The 22,522-nt window shown below is 49.5% G+C and overlaps 9 protein-coding genes across 9 annotated transcripts; 5 read left to right on the forward strand and 4 right to left on the reverse strand.

Moving 5' to 3' along the window:
- Positions 1-945: 945 nt before the first annotated feature.
- N7515_001729 (putative protein kinase Yak1) lies at positions 946-3,972 on the reverse strand (the record flags this gene model as incomplete). The annotated part of the gene is made up of 10 exons (XM_056662473.1): positions 946-1,375; positions 1,428-1,680; positions 1,729-2,087; positions 2,137-2,256; positions 2,306-2,565; positions 2,617-2,776; positions 2,840-3,039; positions 3,093-3,277; positions 3,330-3,365; positions 3,423-3,972. The coding sequence occupies 10 exons, from the start codon at positions 3,970-3,972 to the stop codon at positions 946-948; spliced, it is 2,553 nt and encodes an 850-aa protein (XP_056524586.1).
- Positions 3,973-5,244: 1,272 nt separating this feature from the next.
- On the forward strand, positions 5,245-8,676 carry N7515_001730 (DNA-dependent ATPase RAD26; the record flags this gene model as incomplete). The annotated part of the gene is made up of 3 exons (XM_056662474.1): positions 5,245-5,334; positions 5,391-5,464; positions 5,514-8,676. The coding sequence occupies 3 exons, from the start codon at positions 5,245-5,247 to the stop codon at positions 8,674-8,676; spliced, it is 3,327 nt and encodes a 1,108-aa protein (XP_056524587.1).
- A 505-nt stretch (positions 8,677-9,181) lies between these two features.
- Positions 9,182-10,163, reverse strand: N7515_001731 (RNA recognition motif domain-containing protein; the record flags this gene model as incomplete). Its single annotated transcript, XM_056662475.1, has 3 exons — positions 9,182-9,497; positions 9,558-10,047; positions 10,112-10,163. 3 exons carry the CDS (start codon positions 10,161-10,163, stop codon positions 9,182-9,184), a joined length of 858 nt encoding a protein of 285 aa, XP_056524588.1.
- A 1,856-nt stretch (positions 10,164-12,019) lies between these two features.
- N7515_001732 (uncharacterized protein) lies at positions 12,020-12,701 on the forward strand (the record flags this gene model as incomplete). Its single annotated transcript, XM_056662476.1, has 3 exons — positions 12,020-12,308; positions 12,380-12,493; positions 12,568-12,701. The coding sequence occupies 3 exons, from the start codon at positions 12,020-12,022 to the stop codon at positions 12,699-12,701; spliced, it is 537 nt and encodes a 178-aa protein (XP_056524589.1).
- Positions 12,702-12,972: 271 nt separating this feature from the next.
- N7515_001733 (uncharacterized protein) lies at positions 12,973-13,710 on the forward strand (the record flags this gene model as incomplete). Its single annotated transcript, XM_056662477.1, has 1 exon — positions 12,973-13,710. The coding sequence occupies one exon, from the start codon at positions 12,973-12,975 to the stop codon at positions 13,708-13,710; it is 738 nt and encodes a 245-aa protein (XP_056524590.1).
- An 850-nt stretch (positions 13,711-14,560) lies between these two features.
- N7515_001734 (uncharacterized protein) lies at positions 14,561-16,045 on the reverse strand (the record flags this gene model as incomplete). The annotated part of the gene is made up of 2 exons (XM_056662478.1): positions 14,561-15,912; positions 15,952-16,045. 2 exons carry the CDS (start codon positions 16,043-16,045, stop codon positions 14,561-14,563), a joined length of 1,446 nt encoding a protein of 481 aa, XP_056524591.1.
- A 672-nt stretch (positions 16,046-16,717) lies between these two features.
- N7515_001735 (uncharacterized protein) lies at positions 16,718-17,700 on the forward strand (the record flags this gene model as incomplete). Its single annotated transcript, XM_056662479.1, has 3 exons — positions 16,718-16,838; positions 16,895-17,509; positions 17,564-17,700. 3 exons carry the CDS (start codon positions 16,718-16,720, stop codon positions 17,698-17,700), a joined length of 873 nt encoding a protein of 290 aa, XP_056524592.1.
- A 972-nt stretch (positions 17,701-18,672) lies between these two features.
- Positions 18,673-19,140, forward strand: N7515_001736 (uncharacterized protein; the record flags this gene model as incomplete). Its single annotated transcript, XM_056662480.1, has 1 exon — positions 18,673-19,140. The coding sequence occupies one exon, from the start codon at positions 18,673-18,675 to the stop codon at positions 19,138-19,140; it is 468 nt and encodes a 155-aa protein (XP_056524593.1).
- A 201-nt stretch (positions 19,141-19,341) lies between these two features.
- N7515_001737 (RNA polymerase II mediator complex subunit MED27 domain-containing protein) lies at positions 19,342-20,412 on the reverse strand (the record flags this gene model as incomplete). Its single annotated transcript, XM_056662481.1, has 3 exons — positions 19,342-19,515; positions 19,570-20,223; positions 20,290-20,412. 3 exons carry the CDS (start codon positions 20,410-20,412, stop codon positions 19,342-19,344), a joined length of 951 nt encoding a protein of 316 aa, XP_056524594.1.
- Positions 20,413-22,522: the final 2,110 nt, after the last annotated feature.

A 22,522-nucleotide genomic window follows, 5' to 3' on the forward strand; every position in this document is an offset into this window, starting at 1 on the left:
CACACACGAAATTTAAGCGAGGGGCTGACTAAACCCAATCGGGAATAGTCCGGAACAAAGAAACTGTGAACGCTTTTTATACTTCTCGAACGGCCTTTACTGGCAGCTTTTACTCGTATTGTTGGTTGAATACTTTACAGCATAGGATGGAAAGCAGGAAATGAAACTGTATTCAGCCCAAAATGGTCGAAAATGAGAAATTGCCCCAGATCTCGTCATGAGGGTGAACATGGCCTGACCGATCAGGCATCGAAGAGGCAAAACAAATCTCCAGAAAAGACTGGATTTATCATTCGACTCTCCTCTGCTACTCACTCTGTGCCAAAACAGACAACCTATACAAGTAAAATTGACCCCGAAATGAAAACAGGTCCATGTATTTCCCCGAAAAAGTCGAATATTTATTGGAACAGTTACGTGGGGACATAAAAATGGACGAGATTGTTCTTCCATGCTCCATCCAGGCTATGCTGAGAGAGAAAATTCACGAAGGCAAGCCAGGTATACCGAATTCCTGCCTAATAAAAGAAATAGCGAAACATAATTGGGATCGTAACGCAGCAAGAAACGTAATAAAACGCAATGAAACAATGATGATGCGCGGAGTAGTCTGTTGCAACGAAGCATTTGACCACTGATGGACACAGCTCGTGGCGTGCAAGCGTGTTGGTCGATCGATGTACTAGGAATGCAGATCGTGTATCAGCGGTCCAAGACCATCGTTGGCCGTGTCGATGGAAGGGGCATTTTTGACTCATGCCTACAAGAGCCGAGCGAGGTAACGACGTAGTGGCTCGCAGGGGGTGCGTCAATGCAGTAAGGCCTACATCACAGTGCCTTGGGATCATTGACATTCGGATTGGACGAAAATGTATCCAGCATGGCCAGCCAGCGCTCAAAGTAAAGGAAAAACCGGGCTCATCAAAGGCCCTTTGCCGGTTTGCCCTAGTGCCATTGGTTCTGACCCATGTATCCTTCGGTCAGCACCCCATCCTCAAGAGTGCGAATGAAGTCTCGGTTGCGCTGGTTGGTATCGCCCACTCGGCTCCCGCGGCGCCGTTGACTGGTGTTAGGATCGACATATCCATCCGGAGGCGGTGGGTAGTAAGCTGGGCTCGGCTGCAACCGGATGGGTGCATTGGGGTCCAAGTGGCTAGCAACTCGTTGGATCGTCGACGGGATTCCTCCGTTGGGGTCCATAGTAGATGCTCGTTGACGTCCCGCTCGTGTAGTTGCTTGTGCGTAGAGACTTTGCGAGGGCATCTGGTTGTTTGGCATCATACCCATCTGGTGACCGTAACCTGGGGGCTGCTGAGCAGGGTAGGGGGGGAGGTGGTGCGCCTTGTTGGTACATGCCGTTGTACATGGGTGGGGCCTGTGGGTGAGGCTGAGGAGGAGTGTGGAACTGATTCATTTGCACGGCATACGCATTTTGCGCATGCGCCGCCTGCGCTGCTCTCTGTTTGCTGGCGGCCTCGGCCTGCTGTTGTTGCTGAACACCCGGCGCGGGCTTGTTTGCTGTAGAATACTTCAGATTCATTGGCGGCATAAATGGCCCAGTGAATTTCTGCTGAGTGATGAATGGGTGCAACTTGGCTTGTTGTGGCGACCACCGCTCGAGAGGGTTGATCGACAGGAGTCCGCGCACAAAGTCGATGAATGCAATCCGATTGTTTAATTCTGCGATGATTAGCCATGCCCCACGCGAGAAAAGAAGAAGGTACTTACCTCGATCAATTTCAGCCTGCTTCATGTTCTTCCGAGGCATTGGGTAGCTTCGGATAATTTCCTCCAAGGTCGACGCGGAGAAATACTTCTTGCTTGGCTGTTCTTTCGTATTGTGTTCACGAGAGTACTGCTCTAAGCTCTTCAGACGGTACGTCTTTCTCCCGAACTCGTCCTGGGTCTTTTCGAAGAACTCCCCAGACTGCTTGCCCATCTCCAACATCCACGTTGGGGGGATACCCAGCATCTCGACTATTCGACAGACTTGGTTGTATTCCGAAGAACCGGGGAAGAGAGGGAGGCCGAGGAACAGTTCCACGACGATACAGCCGAGAGACCACATATCAATCGCCGATGAATACCTTTTAGTAAGTTAGCGAGGTACATAATATCAAAGACAGCTGGACGTACGGTAAGCCCAACAGTACTTCTGGAGATCGGTAGAACCGCGATTGAATGTAGGTGTAAACTGTCTGGCGTTCATCGCATGCAGAACCGAAGTCAATGACCTTGATGATCGGGCTCTCAAGACTATAAGCAGTTAGAATCAGACTCTGAGGGAAGGAGATAGGTGACCGACTTTTTCAGGAGGATGTTCTCTGGTTTCAAATCACAGTGAATCAAATGGGCCTTGTTCAACAAGCTCAGAGCATTCAGCAGCTGTTGCGCAAACACACGGACAAGAGTGGTGCTCAGTCCACGGAATTGGTTTTGTTTGATCAACTCGTAGAGATTGACACTGAGTAGTTCGAACGCGAGACATAGATGCTGGCGATGAATGAACGTGTCCTTGAGTCGCAGTAGGTGGTGGTCATCGTTCTTGTCATATTTGCTGTTGAGCTTGCGGGGAGTTAGTGGGATTCCGAATGGAGGAAGAAAGAATAAACATACCAGATCCAGAACAGATACTTCCATCATACTCTGGTTGAAATAGGCAGTCTTGTTCTTGATGACCTTCACAGCCACTACTTCTCCCGTCTTCAGGTTTTGGCATTTCACGACCTGTCCGAAGGTACCCTGACCGAGAACGTCCAGAATGAGGTATCGGTTCCTAGATGTGAAAGAAGGGCCAATGTCAGCGAGGGCTCAACCATCCAGAGAGACGGGGACATACTTATGACCGGCGTCCTCACTCCCAAGGATGTCATTGACATAAAGGATATAATCACTATCCTCGTTGTCATACCCATCGTTTTTGACACCTTTGCTGGGTTTGGTCAATACTCGTCGTGGGTTTCTCGAAGACTCGTAATTGAATCCCGGGTTGCATATGCGGTAAGTGGCCGGGAGGTGGGTTGTCAACGATTGAAGTGGCTGGCCGGCATTAGTCCATTATCATACAGTGTAGATGTTTTCTGACCACTCACACTAATAAAACCACCCTCTGGATTGGCGCGCCGATATGCAGGCTGTACATTCATACGGGGCTGGAGCTCTTGCACAGACTGGATCTTTCGGAACTTGGGCACAGGACCACGACCAGGCATCAGGGGGGGGTTGGGAGGGCAACGAGCCGGACCGTGGGGATCGCGATCCCTGCCCATAGCCTGGGCTCATGTGTGAAGACGCCGACGGCGGGAAATATTGGTCTGGGCTCATATCACCGGATTGAAGGGGAGGGAGCCGAGGGGCGCGGTTGGCTGTCAAGACATCAGCAAATGAGCAGGAAAGGACACGTTGACTAATTTGGAACTCACATGGAGGCGAATGATATCCTTGCGGCGGTGATGCGTATTCAGGTTTCGAAGGCGACCGCCGAGAAGCAATCTGGGGCGCGGAGGGGAATCCATAAGTGCCCTGCGACTTGCCCGGACTGGTGGGATACGACATGGGCGGCGACAGGACATTCCCCGGAGAATACCTGCGAGCAGCCGACGATTCCTCTGCTTGATTCAAGAATTGTGAAGATGCGCGATTGTGGTTTGGCCTCGACGGGTACTTCGCCCGGTTGTACGGGTCGGCGTCCTCCATGGTGGTATCCGCATCGGTGACATAATCCCGAGTACGTGGCGTGGCGGTAGGTGATGAGGCCATCGAGACCGTCTTCGAATTTGTGCCGGTTGAAGGGGCTTTTGGTGCCGTGCTAGGGGTCTGAAAGGGCTCGTATGTGTACCCAGCGGGCGGCTGTGACTGCGGCGGCTGACCGTATTTCGAGGTCAGTTGTTGGGGATGAGATGCCAACGCAGTATTGAACTGCGGGGGATGACCCATCATAGGATCTTGGTATGGTTGCCACCCGGGATCCATAATTCAAAGCCCCTATTTCGAATATCACAGGCGAGGGTCGAGATCGATGTCTCGAGTGCTGCGATCAGGGTCCGTGGGATGCCAGCGGGGATGGCACTCGGAATGCGACCGCAGGTGCAAGACGAGCCTTGCCGCAATTCGAGGGGAGGGAAATGAAAAGTATGGAATTGGTGTTATAGTGATCGGGTGGTATTCTTCATCATCTGAGAAATTGTTGGTGAAGACAAGTTCCTAAGGGGAGAGGGGGGACGGTCGCAATTTGGTTGCGACGCAGTAAACGTACGCGGCTGGGGAGCTCAGCCAAGTCAATAGACTGTTGAAACCCGTTAGAAACGGGCAACCAACGAAGACAACGCTGGCATCAACTAGTAGTTAAAACAGCTGAGCTCATGAACGCACACAGAGACAGAGAGATCAAGAAGAGGGGAAATCGAAAGAAGAGGTGGAGTGAACCTTACTCGCCAATATCTCTTAGACTTCATCGTTTCGTGTTCCAAGGTTAGAGCTAGAAGAGCATCCAATTACACATATCTGCAAATTACGAGCTCCAAACATACTCAAATACATTCAATTCCTCTCATACTCGAAGCCTCATACACAGTACTGTGTAATAGATTGTCTCCTTGGACGTGACTCTTTCGCATGATCGACACCATTGCATACCCAACTGTCCGAGCCCAATAGCACACTGTTCAATACTGAGGTAATACCTGATTTCAAGATTTGCACCTCGACAGAGTAATAAAGAGCATGCAGTGTAAAACAAACCCATTCAATATTCATACATATGTTTGATGGAGGTGTTGCGACGTCATCGATTCCACGAATCCACAGTGGGCAGTGTACTGTAGAAGCTGAACCCCTAGAATGAACAAAACGAAAAAGGAGCGTTCTACGATGAAACAGGGAGAAAGGGGCGTTTGAGCCTTTGAAAATACCAAAACAGGTGGTTTTTCAGAGTGAAAATAACACCGAACAACAACAGTAGTGATCTATCTCTGGCCCTGGATTCTGGAGGGCTGTTCAGCCGGTCTGAGCTAAAGCAGTCTCAATTCACGTGAGCGGTGTCCTAGGCGGTGGCTGATTGTGCCGTCGCCTCCGAGAGGGATCTAGATTGGATGCGATTGAACTAATCTTGTTACTGCCTGTGCCGGTATTGTTCCGTACATTATTCGCTCTTTGATCATCCACTATGCCGTCATTTGCACAGAACAAACAGCTCTAGTCTACTTTGCATGGTCGCTGCATATATTCTCTAGTTACACAGCCACCATGACCACAAATGACGAAGCGAGTCGCCTGCGGGACCTTCAAGCAGACGTCCGCAACCAGGATGATCTCGAAAGAGACATTACTAGACAGGTATGATGGAAAGCTTAGGTGGCTAGTACTCCTCGCTCACATCTATCTCCCTTCAGGCCGATAAAGCTCTAGCAGATAAAGCTGAAGAGAATGACATCAAGCGGCTCGAGAAAGCCCTTATAGATCGGGAGTAAGATCAAATCTTGAGAATTTGATGGCATCTCTAACCAGAACATCAGACGAGTTGATTCTCAGATCCGCCAAGCGCAACACCGCCTAACACAACATGTCGGGGCTGCCACTCGCCATCGGGTCGAGAATGAGCTGAAAAGGCTGCAGACTCATAAGATAGATCTTGGGAAAGATGTGAAGGAAATACAACAGCGCATTGACAAGAGGCGCGAGTCGCAGGGCAATGCGACCGTGGCACACGGGACTGGCCGGCTGCCGAACGAGTCTCGCCGGGATTACCTCCTACGAACCGGAAAGATCACCCCGTTTGCGTTAATGCAAGAGCGTGCTGGAGATGGGCTAATTGCCAACCTCCAAGATGCACTTGCTGATACCGAGGAGCAACAGAATGAGGAGGAGCAGGAGCGCGAAGAAGCCAAAACCCATCCTGCCGTATCCCATCGGGACCTTGCGCGTCCAGATATTGACTTCGAGGAGCCAATCCCGACGAAGCGAAGGAAGGTCGGTCGACGTACCTCTCCTGGAGCGGATTCTGAAGCAAGTTATGTTGCCTCAGATGCTACGTCTGAGGGCGAGGAGTTCATGCCCGATACACTGCCTGACACCAAGCCGAGTCGTAAGCGCAAGCAGGGAAGCGCAACTGCTGAGCTAGAAGATCTCAGCGGAGTTGATGATGGCAACGAGACAGTGTATCAGACTCGTGTCCAGGACTGGATCAGTCGCCGAAGCTCTGCTCGACGGCACGCTGAGGGTTATTCCAGCGAGGCCGACTCGAATGAGGAAGAGGAGTGGCTTAAGCCACACCCCACTGAACCATCCATGGAGCTTGACAACGGTTTCCGTGTTCCTGGAGATATCAGTCGCTATCTATTTCCCTATCAGAAAACTGGAGTCCAGTGGCTTTGGGAGTTGCACCAGAAAACTGTTGGCGGAATCATTGGAGATGAGATGGGGCTAGGGAAAACCATCCAGGCGATTTCTTATCTCGCAGCGTTGCATCATAGCAAGAAGCTCACCAAGCCTGCCATTATTGTTTGCCCTGCAACCCTCATGAAACAGTGGGTCAATGAGTTCCATCGGTGGTGGCCGCCTTTCCGTGTTTCCATCTTACACTCGTCTGGAAGCGGAATGATAAACCTTGGAAAGGAAAGCAGCAGGGAGAATGCGCTCACATCAGAAATGATGGGCAGCGGAGGCTCTCGTCACCTGTCAGCTGGTCAGAAAGCAGCTAAAAAGATCATCAAGCGTGTCACAGAGGAGGGACACGTCCTCGTGACTACTTATTCTGGTCTGCAATCTTATGCGGATGCTCTTGTTGACGTCGAATGGGGTTGCGCTATCCTCGACGAGGGTCATAAAATACGTAATCCAGACGCTGGTATCACTTTCAGCTGCAAGGAACTCCGCACTCCACATCGCATCATTCTTTCAGGGACCCCAATGCAGAACAGTCTCGTCGATCTTTGGTCCCTATTTGACTTCGTTTTCCCGATGCGCCTGGGCAACCTTGTCAACTTCAAGAATCAGTTTGAAATTCCTATCCGTCAGGGAGGGTATGCATCAGCATCTAACCTTCAGGTGCAGACTGCTGCGAAATGCGCAGAGACCCTCAAAGATGCCATCAGCCCCTATCTGCTCCAGCGGTTCAAGTCTGATGTGACATCCGATCTGCCGCAGAAGAGCGAGCAGGTCATTTTCTGTAAATTAACCAAGCTCCAGCGAACCATTTACCAGAGGTTCCTTGCCTCAGACGACATGAAATCCATCATCCGCGGGAAACGAAATTCGTTGTATGGAATTGACATACTGCGCAAGATCAGTAACCACCCAGACCTAGCGGACCACACCTTGCGATCTCACGATGCCGACTATGGGGCAGAAGAGCGGTCTGGCAAAATGCAGGTCCTGAAGGGCTTGCTTGAGGTCTGGAGAGATACCGGCCATAAGACCCTGCTGTTCACCCAGGGTCGTCTGATGCTGGACATCATTGAGAAGTTTCTCGGGACGCTGGGTGGATTCAATTATCGCCGAATGGACGGGACTACTCCAATCAAGGAGCGTCAGAACTTAGTTGATACATTCAACAATGACCCCGATCTCCACGTCTTCTTGCTCACCACCCGTGTTGGCGGGATCGGAGTCAACCTGACAGGTGCTGACCGTGTCATTATCTTCGATCCCGACTGGAATCCATCGACGGACCTGCAGGCGCGAGAGCGCGCATGGCGTTTGGGTCAAAAACGTGACGTGACCATCTTCCGCCTTATGACAAAAGGCACGATTGAAGAGAAGATTTACCACCGTCAAATCTTCAAGCAATTCCTGACCAACAAAATCACTCGTGATCCCCATCAACGGGAGGGGTTCCAGTTGAGTGATCTTTATGATCTGTTCACTCTTACCGACGAAGACGATAACGAGCTGGAAACGACCAAACTCTTCAAGAACGCCGAAGTTGTGTATCAAGAAGAAGGCAAAGATCCCAGTGACAGTAAAAGCAAGTCTGCTCAAACCACCGTGAAGAAGGAAGAAGACGGGATCACCGATATCCATGGTGTTGCCAATGTCGAAGAATTCCAGAACACCACCGAAGAGGAGAAAAATACGAAGTCCTCCGAAGACCGCATTATGCATGGTATCTTCGCTCGTTCTGGCGTACACTCTGCACTCGAACACGATCAGATCATAAATGGAAAGCGGGTTATTCGTGCGGACCCGAAGATGATTGAAGCTGAAGCCCGTCGCGTCGCTAACGAAGCCTCCGAGGAGCTTCGTAGAGCTGAAGAAACTGCTCGGTCACTTCCCATTGGACTTCCCACCTGGACCGGTCGATTTGGGATGGGTGGTCGCGAATGTGGTAGCTCAGCTCGACCTGCTGGTGCAGGGCCTTCCTCCTCCGACCTGTTGGCCAGGCTGAACCCCGCTGCCGCTGGGCAAGCCAATGCTACCAATAATACTTCGTCGGCACGTATGCCACGGGGTAAAGAGTTCATGCCATTGATCCGTGACTTCCTTGCCTCTCAACGTGGGCCCACACTCTCCCAGTCAATTGTCAATCACTTTGATCACTATTGCACCAACCCTCAGCGTGTTGCTGAGTTTCAAGAGTCATTGAAAAAGGTTGCGACGCTCGAGCACGGCCGTGACCGTCGCGGCCGATGGACTTTGAAGCCTGAATTTGCCCGGAATGCCAATAATCGGGCACAATGAGGCCATCACAGCCTTTCAAGGGGATGTGGCTGTACGATAGTGGATTTGACGATATGATGAGGAACGATAATACAAACACCGATACCCGTAAAGCACCGCACAACAACCAAGTGGACTGTGCTTTGCGTATACACCGATGATACATGTGTTCTTAAGTTTTTTTTCCTGAAAGCCTAGGGATATAGATTTCCCTCTTATTAGCCATTTTATTGCTGGGATTGCAGAATGAAATACACTTTTATTGGAAACTACCACGCAGATCAATTGTCATATTGTCTTTGACCCACTCAGCAGCCTTCTTTACAGCCATATCGGGGTCATCCTTGAAGCTCGTTTGGTGCTCCACGTTCGTGATTTGGTCACCGCCAGGTGAGAGCTGTTGTCAGCCATCGGCTTGTTGTGTTGGACAGTGTAAGAGGTATGAGCGTATTAGAGCCGCCGAGCTAGTGGATGCCATGAAGGACAGGGATAATTTTCGTGAAAGGAAAAACTTGATATACAATTATCAATCATCCCTCCTGCGCCAGTTGCTGGATTCAAGGGCTCGCTTTGGCCCCGCCATGTCGTTAGTCTCGGAGACATTATCTCCTTCATGTTTAAAACGGCTCTCTATCAATCCCAAATGCCTATCCTTGAGTGCCTTCGGAATAGGTCGTGCTGGAACTACCTTCAACCGACCGCCCCTGTGCACTCTGCCGTTGAGTGTTTTGATCGCTGCATCCATGTCCGCCTTGGATTCAAAGTCAACAAAGCAGTAATGGTGTTTGCCTGGAAAAGACCTCGTGTATTCGTCCGGAGTGATGCGTTTGCCAATTGCGATTCTGGTGTACAGGTTGAGATTAGCTAGTATACTTGATAGTATGAGAGTGGAAGGAGCGTACGGGTTGAAGCCAGCCAGGAGATCAGCAACTTCTCTGTTGTGTTCAGCTTGGTCTACCATCTTGTCTAATCCGCCGACATAGAGCCTCCGCCCCTTGTGATTCTCCACCATATTGTTGAAATGAGTCAGTGCACCCGTAGGGCCTTGTTCGATTCCCTGGCCATCATGTTGACCACCAGTGTTATTTCCACTGCGGGTCTGCGAGTTCCAGTCCCCCCATCGCTTGAAAGCGTACTTGTCTTCTCGTTCAATGAGGCGCTGCTTCTTGGGCTCGCATGGACCGATCTTGACAGGCCGTCCGTTGATCGTGGCACTAAAGGTGGAAAGGGCACGGTCGGCAGACTCCTTATCGAGAAAGTCGACAAAACAGTATCCGGGGTTTCGTGCGCTAACAGGGTCAACAGAGAGGTGAATGTTAGCTATCTTGTCGAAGCCTTGTCCAGTAAGAAGGTCCCCGATGTCGTAGGGGCTAGCTTTGTAAGGTAGATTGCCTGTTAGTTACGTTTGGGTCAGTCGGGGACCTCCGTAGAGTTGTGTGATTGGTGAAGGCCGGACCAAGATAGATACGCCTGCCTTCGCGCAAGGCATCCGGTTGATCTTGGGACATTGGTGCCATGGTAACGCTGCTCGTCCCTTAGCACTGCGATGCAATGCCCTTGATGGAAGTTGTCGAATGAGGGGTTTGAAAGCCGCGAAAACCTACACAAGTAGCCGTCCCTCCTAGAAGGCGGTAAACTTCGTTCTCCACCGCCTGCCGTTTCCAGCGACGCTGACACGAACTTGATGAAACAACCTAATCTGGTTAGCGTGGTAGCATCAGGCCATCGGCATGCCTCACCATTGCCCAACCATTGGCAGAACCCTCCCATACGAAGCCCTAAAGGCTTTCAATGTTCCATATTTTGGCTCCGAAGCGTTAGCGGCTCTTGAGGTTCTAGGAGCAACAAAGCTCTCCAGGGCCGACTTGTTCCTGGGGCTGAGCTGATGGGCGGGCTCGAGATCGAAAAGTGCTGCTGGGATCAGTACCCATTCAAGTATGGATGAAGGCACTTTGCACAGTAGGGAAATTCCAGGTACGGCGATCCACTCGCCTCCTATCGACTCCAGGAACATAGTATGATGATAGTAGAAGTCGTTGAATGATTTGCTTCTTCGAATCCTTGGAACGAGCGTCCCACGTGCAATCAGTGAATCACAACAGTCAAACCTAGAGAGAGGTAAATGCGGAAATGCCCGCTATCATAGGTGACCAGGTGGTGATCATAAGGCGCATGCTTAAAACGCCCCGTGGGACCCTCAGAGGGCTTCTCCGCATGCTTTAGACAGGCTGCTGTTCAAACAAACCACATTGATCAAAACTTCATCCATTGCTCCGTTCATGATGTACTGCGTACGCTAAGTACAAATCAATATGATAACTAACTTAACTATTACTCCTTCTAAAGAAAGGGGCAACACGGGATGTTGATAATGTTTTCGGCCCTCGAGGTATGATGTATGCTATTTTTATTGGGACCACAGGTCCACAAATTATCACGTCCTGATACAAAGTCCTGGAGAAGCGAGGTTTTACCGAGTGAAATAGGCAAGAGATTTTCGTCAAAGTCGCAACGAGCCGAAGTTCATGAACGAGTTCGGCCACTTTCAGGGGAAGCTCCACAGGGTCGGGGTCTTGGCAGACTCTTTGTTCTTCTTGTTCTGTCGGAGGTCGTACATACAACTTCTGATATGTTCGTTTGACTTGCTGGTCATGAAACTACTCGTGGAACAAGTCTCTTCTATCATTGTGCAACCTAATATACTCGAGGCAAATGCACTCCATTGACATCACTTAATGCCTCAGTCTCCATCAACAGATACAAACAGTAGTGGATATGATCTGCACTCGATATCAATCATGACTGGCTCGGATACTATAAGCTAGGCTGAGATATGCCCACTTGGGAAGTTTTCGCGAATGTCGGTTGCAATCACCAGTCTCAAAATCCAGTGGATGAGCCCCTTCATTTACCCCATACAACGACACGGCACCACCAAGGCGTGGATCAAGCAAGATCCCGGAGTCTGGTGTACGTCCATCGTACATCAGGCTATCAGCCCATGGCTAGAGGTCCCTTGCATGCGAAGAAAAACAAAGAACAAACCGGAAAATTCGCAAGAAATAGATGAAGCCCAAAAATAACGAATCACTACATAGTTCCCATAAGACTACATGAACCCCTCGGTTCAGGACCAGCAACACTTTCTTCCAAACAAATGCCAATCCGGATCGGCGTTCGACACTCCAAATAGGTATCCCTATACTCCACACCCCCGTGGACCATGTGTTCATCGATTTGGATCTCAGTATAAATACGCCACATCTCCATCACAGATCAGACTCACCTTTGAAAAAAAAAACAAAGAAAAACCAATTGAACACCCCTCAGCCACTTTTCAACCTACCATCCTCAACTACCCAACATGAAGTTCTTCTCCACCATCGCTCTCCTGGCTACCGCCGTGGCCGCCGTCCCATCCGACAAGCTCTTCAACCTGAAGACCACTGGCGCCAGCAACAGCTCCCACAATGACCTATACCTTTCTGTCGGCCGCGGCATCCTCCACGACCCTCTCAACAGCGAGGCCGTCTTTTCCGGTGTCCCTGCCAGCCACGCCGCTGCCTTCAGTTTCACCAACGGTACCATCATCCTGAACACCCCGTCCAACACCACCAAAGTCCCTTGGACCTTGGACTTGATCAACGTGGAGGGTAAGTTGATATTGAGATTCTTCGAACGAAACTGTACAATCGGAATTTGAATGCTAATGGTTGTATTATAGGCGCCCGCAAGGAGCGTGCTCAGATCAGCATCAAGCCCACTCACGGATCCCATGGCTTCACCTTCGGCCGCGAGGGCCTCAAGGGTCCCAGCGCCACCTGGGACGGATGGTTGTGTAAGTTATTTTACTCTCCTTTCTTGCTTATTGGTGATGTGTTCGTCGAAGTACAAAGGCTGACTGTTTTAAAGGGTGCCCTACCGATCTCCAGGCCGGTCAGTTCTTCCCTAACCTGCACTACCTCAGCAGCAAGGTGCAGGAGCCTGCTGTCCCGGCTGGCTGTGATAAGATTGAGCTCCACGCTGTGCCCAAAAAGTCCGCTTAAGGAATTTGCTTTTTGAGACTGGCTAGCATTGGGTCGTGATACATGTATTTTCTAGTCATTGTATTCTGTATTATTTACTGGGATTTGCCGTCATTGTATCGAAGTACGGTTCTCAAGCCCATCGTGGACCATAGATGACATGATAAAAACACCTATATTCAGGAACAAGCCGGACAATATCTCTCTACCTCGGACATTCATTCATTGGACATAACAATCATCCCCCTAGCTGGCTCATACTAAGGTGAAAAGAGATTCACCTCTCGCTGAAATGTTACATGACTATCAAGAGGGCGTTGTGTCGGAGGAAGGTGCAAATCCGTTTCTCGAGCACCTTCCTCCTGATACGCCCGTCTACCGCTATGATCGACAGTGCAATATTGAGAGCCTCCTTCCTCCGTATTCGGTCGAGGATCGCTTCGTTGTCTTCAAACATTTCCCGTCGGAGATATTCGCCGAATGCGAGGAAGTATTACCACAACGCTGCGATTATTCACCACCACTTCAGATCCTTATCATCACAATGCCTGGTCCACAGCATGAGGAGGCGGCTGTAAGTTTCGAGGCAATGATTGTGATACTTGCCGAGAAGATGCAAGTCTTTCGACGAATTGCGGGCTGCGGAGCCACTCGAATCGATACTCCTGGCCGAAGCAAGCAGGCAGACAGGTCATGGAAGCCGGCCCGTCAAGGAAGGAAATTTCCAACGGTGGCATTGGAAGTCGGCTTTTCAGAGACAACTGCAAAACTAGAAAAGGACGTCGCTTGGTGGATCAACGAATCGGAAGGCGAAGTGAGAATGGGGGTCACAGTCGACATCAATAGAGGATCAGGTTGCATTGAAATCGAATCCTGGACCCCGGCATTCGACCCATCAACACAACTCGACTATGTCACAGTAAGCGGCAGCCACGTCGTCAAAGGACACGTCAACAATCTCCCACCACCTCAGATCGCCCAGAGAGTTCTCTGCAGGAGAGGGCGAGATGGCTCCCGATCCTACGATTGAAGGGGAGGGCCTAACCATACCATTCCATACTCTCCTGTTGGATGAACCAGGAGAAGGCGAAAATGATTTCGTGTTAGCAGCTGAAATGCTATTGCATAGCTTGGCAGAGCGTGTATGGGACGCGATCGACGACGCTGAAAAAATCCGGCTAAAGAGAGGAGCTTGACTGGAAAGGGGGCGCTGATACCGAGGTGCTGTTGACTGCGACCAACTGTGACGGCTATGACTTTCAGGCTTGGGAATAACTTCATTCTGTGGGATTGGTGCCTGGGGTATCTGTTTGGGTATTTGGGATGTTTGTCTGACAATTTATTGACACGCAGTTTGGTGCTTTCAGTGGGAGTCCCGGGTAGTGAGTATATCTATCCACTTTGACGGCGAAGTTGTTGCTGCTTCCACTGGCAGCTTTCTAGAGGCCAGCAGGACTGCTGGGCAATCTTCGACGATATGCCCGTGCCCAAGCTGGACGAACACCTACTCATCATCCATGTCAGTCGTGTCCATGAAAAATGACTAGAATTAAATAGATCAATCGATGGAAATAACCAGGTGAATCCTATAAATAGCAGATGTCTCATGCTTGACAGTCACTATCGCCCGTTCGGGTGGATGGCTGTTGATGCTTTGATGATTCGTGAAGGGCCTATAGAAAGATAGTAAGTGGGGAAACATAGTATCTGGGGGAGATCATAACTAGTCTGAAACAACTGAACTAGGTACAAGTCATCATCAATACTTCCCGCAACTTATAAACTTCATCTTCTGGATGCGCGTGAAGAACCCTAATTCCATTGAAGATTCCGCACAAGACTATCCAGCAGGCCTGTCGGTAAGTTATAGGTAGGTGTATCTACAGACCCAACGGGAAATGATTATCATAATTATCACCGTAGTCATAATCATTATAATCATTATCATACCCAAAGTCATCACCATCGTAAATATCAAAGTCGAGGACTTCGTCTTCTGTGTCTTCTTCGTCTTCATCCCAGGGTGGTGGCAATTTGTATGGCAAGATATCGAACTCCACCTTTGTTCCCTTGAACATATCCTGGAGAGACAGCAAACATTGCTCTGGGGTATGGCCCTCTGGGATTTCATGCCAGGGAAGTTTAAACGGCGCAGTGGTATCCAGTGCGGAGACTTTCACCTCGGTCAACTGCGGATACAGTCCCTTTTTGCAGTCTGTCGAGATGTTCCGGGCCATTTCCCAAGTGGAAGAATGACAGCTAGAGATGTGTAGTTTTTCTAGCGTTGCCGGCAATTGAGGATGTGCTGGAAGATAGGCGTGGGAGACGCAAATCTTCTTGAGCACGGAGAAGTCGGCGAACGAGCCATAGTTGACGCGGGTAGAATTGTAATTCTTGACGTCCACGTACCCCTCTCTATCAGTGGCTAACTCAACGGAGAAGACCTCGAGGGTATCCTTGTGCTGAAGAGCCTCTTCGGTGGCCTGCGCAGCGTTGAATTCAGGATGGGTTTCGAGTAGGTCCCCGAACGGTCGCTGAGATGGAATCACGTCGAATTTGGTGTACGTGAAGGATTTCAAGCTTTTGCACGCCCGCATAAATTTCTTGAGGGCCTCCGGCACAAAATGGCATCCTTGGAAGGAAAATTCGTCCGCCGACAATGTTCCAGTCGTCCAGCTAGACGGGAATGAGTGATCCAAGTGACCGCTCTCAATGACCACTGATTTGAGCTTGGGAAGGGACAGAAGCTGTTCGTGATCCGGAATAATAACCGCGGTGTCCTTGTAGTCGCCCTCAATGGATACAGACGTGAGGTTGGACAAAAACGACGGATGTCGACTGAAGAAATATAGAAATGGCCTGTCGCGGGATTGGCCGTCCGGCATATGCAGGTGACGAAGATTGGGCGTTTTGGTGACCAACAAAGCTATGAGGAGACCAAGCCCGTTCACTCCGTCGTTGCGCATGGAGATAAGCCACTCTTTCTCCATATCGCCCAATTGAAGGTCCTTGATGATGCCTTCGTAGAACTTGATGTGTTCCTTGGCGATACCCTTACCTGTATATTTAATTGGGAGAGGCTTGATGGTGACGTGGCGCACATGCTCTCCAAGGCCAGGACGTTCATAGATTGCCTTGGTGAAACGGATGGTTTTGTTGCGATCGGTATTCACATCATCCGTAAAGTTGCGGAAGAGAAGAGGTTGAGCTAAGTCGCGGAATTCCCGCGAGACTAGGCAGATATTTCATAGATCATCATTCCCCGCATCGCAAAACTCCTCGTCTATGTCTATGTCATTGTTGTTGGCAATGAAAGACAGAATGCCCTGCAGGAGCTCAAGTGGGAGGTCCTGAAGGTTGACCATGATTGTAGTACTGTCCCATGCATGTTGGTATAGAGACTAAGACAGAAGGCGAGAGGTAAATCAATGGGAACAAGTGCCCGTCCATGAACAATGACTAGAAATCAATAACTTAGATCGGATCATCATCGATTGATTGAAATAATCAGGTGACCCCCTATAAATAGGAGATGTCTCACATGCTTGACAGCCACTATCGCCCGTTCGGGTTTAGCCTCGCATTACATGTCAAACATCTCTTCTCTTTCTTTACGCTGTGGTTTCTCCCTCGCCCTCGCTGCTCCTCAATCTTTTGAAAGTTCTAGACACTCGTTTGCTGTGCTCTTTGAAGCTATTCACGGTCGTTGCTCTGAGTTGGAAACCCCAGCGACAATCCTCCACAACAACCCACACTCCGGTGATCGGCATGTTCCAGGGTCTAGATTGGCTAAAGGATTAATAACATTTCATGCGCTCCACGTCCTTTTGATCGACCTCCCGTGACAATCGAAATTGCTTGCTACAGACGCCAGATCGAGAGTTTCACTAGTTTCAACGAAAAACCCCCATTCTTGGACCAATCAGGTCGTGTTGTGCAAGGGGCGTGATCAGTCCAGTTCGACTTCCAGCCCAGAGAGCAATACCTGATCGCCTGATCCTCGGCTCTCTTCCTCGTCCCTACAATCAACCTTCGACATGCGGGCTGTTTTCTTGAGTTTACTTTGTACTCTGCTGTTGTTGGGGACGATATCGTCGGCTTGGCCATGGGGAACCCCTGGGGCAGTTATGGCCGGTGCCTCCTTGGATAAGCGAGCGGGTAAGGCTGGACTGTACCAATAGCACTGTGCTCAAAGTTGACTGAAAAAAAAACAGATAGCACCGACGGAACAACCACAGGAACCTCCGATTCTACCGCAACAGGCTCCAGTGCCTCTCAGACTGGTACCGACACTGCCAGTGAGACTGCAACTGGCACGAACACAGGCACAAACACTCAGACGGGCACTGCAACGGGCACCGGTACGACAACTGGTACAGCAACGGGCACACATACGGGAAAAACCAAGACAACTGCTACAACCTCCATTTCCATTGACCCTGCCGCTGCCGCCGGAGGCGTGTCCATGATCACCCCCGCTGCCGCATCCACAACCTACTTCAAGATCGGCCAGGAGGTGACATTTGTGTGGAACTACACTTCTCTCTCAGTAACTCCTTCTGCGGTCAACGTCGTGGCTACATGCAGTTTGAACGCGATGAAATATACGCTCACTTCCAACATGACCGTAGAGGAAACCGGAAGTGTGGTGTGGGATACTGGGAAATACAAGGCCTCGGCGACAGTTCCGTTGCTAACTGCTTCATATACACTCTTTGTCTATGATACCGACAAGGAAATGGGCGACGTCGCCAGTGCGGGCCATCTGAGCTCGCAAAATGGGTTTCCCTTCTCGATGTACATTCCGCAGCCTTACACGCCATTGAATGGTGAGTATTCACACTATTTACCCCTTCCTGGTACGGAGTACTGACTGTTCACAGAATACCATTGTGCCACATGCAGTGGTGCATTTTCTGAGACCAGTCGTCTGGCGCTCAAGTTCACCGTCGGTATAGCTGTGATTACGTTTGCCTCGTTCACCTGGTTTGCAGGCAGTGCTGGCGTGCTCGCCACTTAAACGACGCTCGCTCGTTGGGTGTCCTTGCATTGAATTCTTATGAACATACTTTACTTTTTGGGCGTTGCATCGTCAAAGCGACCTACTTTTACGATAATAGCAAGAAAATGGCGTTGCGTGATAAGTTGACATGATGGATATGTGTTTTGGTATCTCTTGCATCTTCTGTCTTTGTTCCTTTGAGTTTCCATCAAGCGACAATGCATTACTTTTGGTTTTATGTCTGCATTTCGGCTTTACATTTAATATAACCTCTTGCATCTTCTACTTCTACTGGCTTATGGCAGTGTTATCAATGGATGGTATTGTTGACTCTACGACATGTTATCTCAAACCGCGATGGTCAATGACTTCGCATCTGACAAGCTAAGCTGTCTTGATATCAAGACCAACTGATATACACCCTGCCATTCGACCTCATCTATGAAACCCCAGTGGATAATTGCACGTACCTATGTCAACCCTTAAAACATCCATCTCCCGTCAAAGATCATTCCCCCGGAAAGGAAATCAAGCAACCCACTTTCACAAAGGGAATCTACCTGCCATAGTCTGGGTTTCTCACACTCAACTACTGGTTTTATATGCAGGAAACCGTTCAGAGTCCTTCTACGGAAGTTCTACCACAAGATGCACACAAAGACCCAAACATACAACCTAAGACCAAACATCTATCTGTCTCACTTCCGATGGAATTGTTGCCTATTGTTGCACCTCCAAGACAAAGAGCTACATGAGACACCCTAATATCCACCACTTAGAAAGCGAATACACCAGTTTCAAGCACAAAGAGACATTCCGGCATACAGGATTCACCCGTCTGATACCGAAACCCATACCAAAGACCAATCCAGTATATCAAAAAGAGCAAGAACATAAATAACACCACTCTACCAACCACCTCTACACCCCCAGCCCAAACCCTACTCCATCCAGTCCTCCACCAAACCAAACCAAAAAAAATCCCCCAAAATGCCCTCCCAACTAGGCTGGATCTGGCCCAAAGACCCCCGCCCCAACAATCCCACCCACTGGCCCCGTCGCTGGCGCCTCTTCGACATCCTCACAAACAAAGGACCAGACATGTACGTCGGCCGCATAACGCCGAAGCCAAATAGCAAAAAGTCCGCCCGCCCAACGAGAGAAGAATGGTCGCGGTGGGGGAGCAACCCTTCCGACCCGGACGCAGACTACAGTCCGCTGCCGTGGATCAAGCGTCCGGTGGGCGAGAGATATGATTTCCGGACGAGGACGTACCATGTGCCTGATCGCGGGACTTGGAGTGCTGTGGAGTATTGTAATGGGAGGAGGATGCGGAGGGGGAAGTGGCTGGGCAGGGAGGAGGTTCATTGTGTGCCGAGACGGTATTGGGATCGGAATGGGGTGGAGTATCCGGCTGAGTTTTGGCATGATGGGATTTATGGGAAGCATCGGGATTAGGGGTTTGGATGGGAAAGCTTGGAGGAATTCGAATGGGTGGGATTATGGAAGAGACGGTTGGATAGATTGCTTTGAGGATAATGCCTTTTCTTCCTCATACCTAATGTTCGGTATCATATGGAATGGATGTGGAGCATTTTCACGTTCCTTGGAAGTTGTAGAGGATTTGAGATGGCTCATAGAAAAAGTAGATTTAATCCGTCAGATACAGCCAGAGTGCAATGCGTCAAAGGTGTATATACGCGGTGTTCCCTCGGCAAACTGTTGGTTTGCCTGGGGACGGCGCAGAACCGGGAGTTGAGCGGCGTCATTGGTCAAACGGTTACATTTCACACATGGTGTCTGCTTGATATCCGCGTATGAGGAGATCATATCCTAAGCAAGTTGTCAGCAATGATCTTGCCATGAGTTAGGAAATGCGGAACATACCAACAAAAACGCAATATCCCATTTCCGCGGCCGTGACTCCAGACATCCGAGTATGGCATTCTCAAGCTTGGTAGGTGGCCGACCAGCGACCTTACTCGAAACCTCCCAGTCAGACACCGGAGAGCCAGTCTCAGCAGCCCCTCTTACTTGGAACACGACACCAGCCCTGACAAGAGCCACCGCCAGCGAAGGCCCATCCTGGCCCTGGATAACCCGTACACCGGGTACATTCCGCTGAACAAATCGCTCCAAGACATTCTTCCATTCGCCCTCCGTAGACTGCACTTTGACACGCTCAACGTGTTCTTCCTCTTGCGTACGCTCATCCACATTAGACTTCTCCTTCTGAGCCAGTTCTTCCAGAAGAACATCGTAATCTCTTTCCCATTTCCCCGTCGGCTGAAGCAACAGTCCGTTAGATTCTTTAATCCGGGATTCAACATGCGACCAGACAGATAGCATCTCCGGATCCCGCCACAAGGACTGGAACTGCTGGACATCGGCGACGCGCGCACGTGCCGTCTCATCCAGACTATCCCGCAGGATCTTGGGCGTCTCGGCAATTGGATTGTCGAGCGTTGCCTTCTCTGGGTTTGCAATTGGCACCAGCGGCTCTAATAGACCGTGTGGCATGAATGTCCGCAGTTCATGGATCTGGGGTTATTGCGTTAGCATAGGTCATTTCGTGGTAGTGGCACCAGATCTTGTTATGTTACCAACCTTCTTTTCAAGATCCTGTAGTTTTGCTAGTGATGACACGAGCTGGAACTCTGAGGTTAGGGGCATGGCATTGCTGCTGCCGGGCGCTGGCCCTTGGGCGGACTTTTGATTGGGAGTGGCCATTGATGGAGCTGGTGACTTGGCTTTTTGGAGGGAGGTGATCAGACGTTTAGATAGACTTCATAGATACAACAATTTGGGTCCAAATCACATATGTTGAGATGGATATATGGAAATGCCCTCGACTTTCAGGGCCACAATCAAGGTGGAGATAATAGGATGATCACAATGATTGTTTGCGGGCAACGAGATCACCCAGTGTTCGAGGTTATATGAAAGTAAAAGATTGGATGAGGATTAATAGACCCAGATATGAGATGTTATTGGAGGTCGAATGGACGATTAATGATATTGTGTTGTTTTAATGTGCCCCATCAATGAGAAGATGAGAGGATGAGAGAGGCCTGACGAGGGGCCAATCAGGAAACCTTTCAGCCACAACCCTCCTGTGCCACAGAGGCTGGTATCCTGACATAATCATGTGTATTTTGGTCACGTGCGAAAGCTGGCTGCTAAACAAGCTTGAACTGAACAAAGACAGTGTGAATTTGAATCCTCTTCCTTGATCTGCAAATCAGCACCGTTCAGTCTATAAAGACATCTATGTTCTACTCTGACTCATTCACAATTATGAGGTCTAGATCGGAGAATCAAACGTCCGTAGCAATAATTTTCTTTCGTTTCTAAAGAACTTCATCCTTCGAATCAGCTTAGCAGCTAGTTGTGGCAATGACTTTTCCACCTTCTATCAGGCCATTTGCTACCTCCTAGATTCCTATGCAAGAGGATCTCAAATGTATGAGGCGTATCCCAGCCAAGCCACTGACACCAACTATGATCCTGGGTGTTTATATGAAAGCTTGATTTGGAACAACGAAAGAAGTCCTCCAGCCATCTTTTGGTGTCTTTATGGACACAGCGATTAGAGCTCGTTCTACCAAACGGTCCCAAGTGCGAGGAACCTGCCTTGGAGATGTCGAACTTGAAAAAATAGTTCTAATTCGAGTCTTCACCGATGGGTGATTGTCGAATGTACATTCATGAGCTAATTGGACGAAAGGTTCATCGCAACCAATACTCCGATCACGGTGCGTGTGTCTTTGTTGTTGCTTTAGAGCTTGATATGCAAAATCTGGATTTCGACATAGATATGGGAGTATTTGATGTCGATGAAATGACAAAGTCGAACAGGGGCAAACGTCGACTTTTTCCGTGATGGGAGGACGACGCCAAATTTGAATACCCGAACGGCAATCTGCATTTGTGTGATTCAGGTTGAGCCATGCCCGAGGTCCATGACTGGATCTTGCGCCACACGGAGCACCAATGGGGAATGGAGCACTGGGTGCAATATATCCAGCGTTCATTCCATTTGAAGTCGAAGACGTAGGTCTGTTTTTTGCATTACTGACCCAAACTTCAATGCGGAATCTGGGTAGTGCTGTTGTAGGTATATGACATATATACCTTTACAACTGAGTGCAAAGCAAGTTTGATCCGGGCGAGTAAGGAATCCGATATAGCATCGACAATTCCCATGGTCGTTTCAGAATTTGGTTGGCCTTCTGTATGAAGAAGTGAGAGTTGGCCCGCATATAAGCACTAAAATCCAAAGTGCTGACCATTTTGGGTATTTCAGTTGAAAGAAATCGGAAGATCCTGGAGAATGTCAACTTAGCCCGAATGAATCCTCACTGTTGTATGTTAAGACAACCCTAGCAAGGTTATTTTGCAAGAAGGTAGCGTCTAAACCTCTCTGAATCCCATTCCAAGTGCTTGTAAAAGGAGTTTCATCATCCTAGTACTTGATGTCTTTGTCCTTTGGCTTGTCTCACTCCGAGTGAGTCCAAGTTGAAACAAGCCTTGTTAACCAACTCATACGTCTGATAAAAGCCCTGTTGCAGTATGACTCAAAGGTAACAAGGTGGCAGCAAAAGCTGCAGTTTCAAATCACAAGGCCATTCCATTTCAATGGTGCCATAGAAACCAGATGCAACAAGTCCTCTATTTTGTAGCAGTACCTAAGAGCTTTGTTTACGCTCAAGTTAACGTCTCACCTGACATTCGGGTAGTTATATAAGTATCGTTAGGAGTAAGCTTCAATGTTGTTCTACAAACCTCACCGGGATCAATCGAGAGCACAGCACTCATCGCAATCCACCAATACCAGCCT

The sequence above is a fragment of the Penicillium bovifimosum genome (genome assembly GCF_028826915.1).
Source record: "Penicillium bovifimosum strain IBT 22155 chromosome Unknown utg000002l_segment0_segment0, whole genome shotgun sequence".
Lineage (NCBI taxonomy): Eukaryota > Fungi > Ascomycota > Eurotiomycetes > Eurotiales > Aspergillaceae > Penicillium > Penicillium bovifimosum.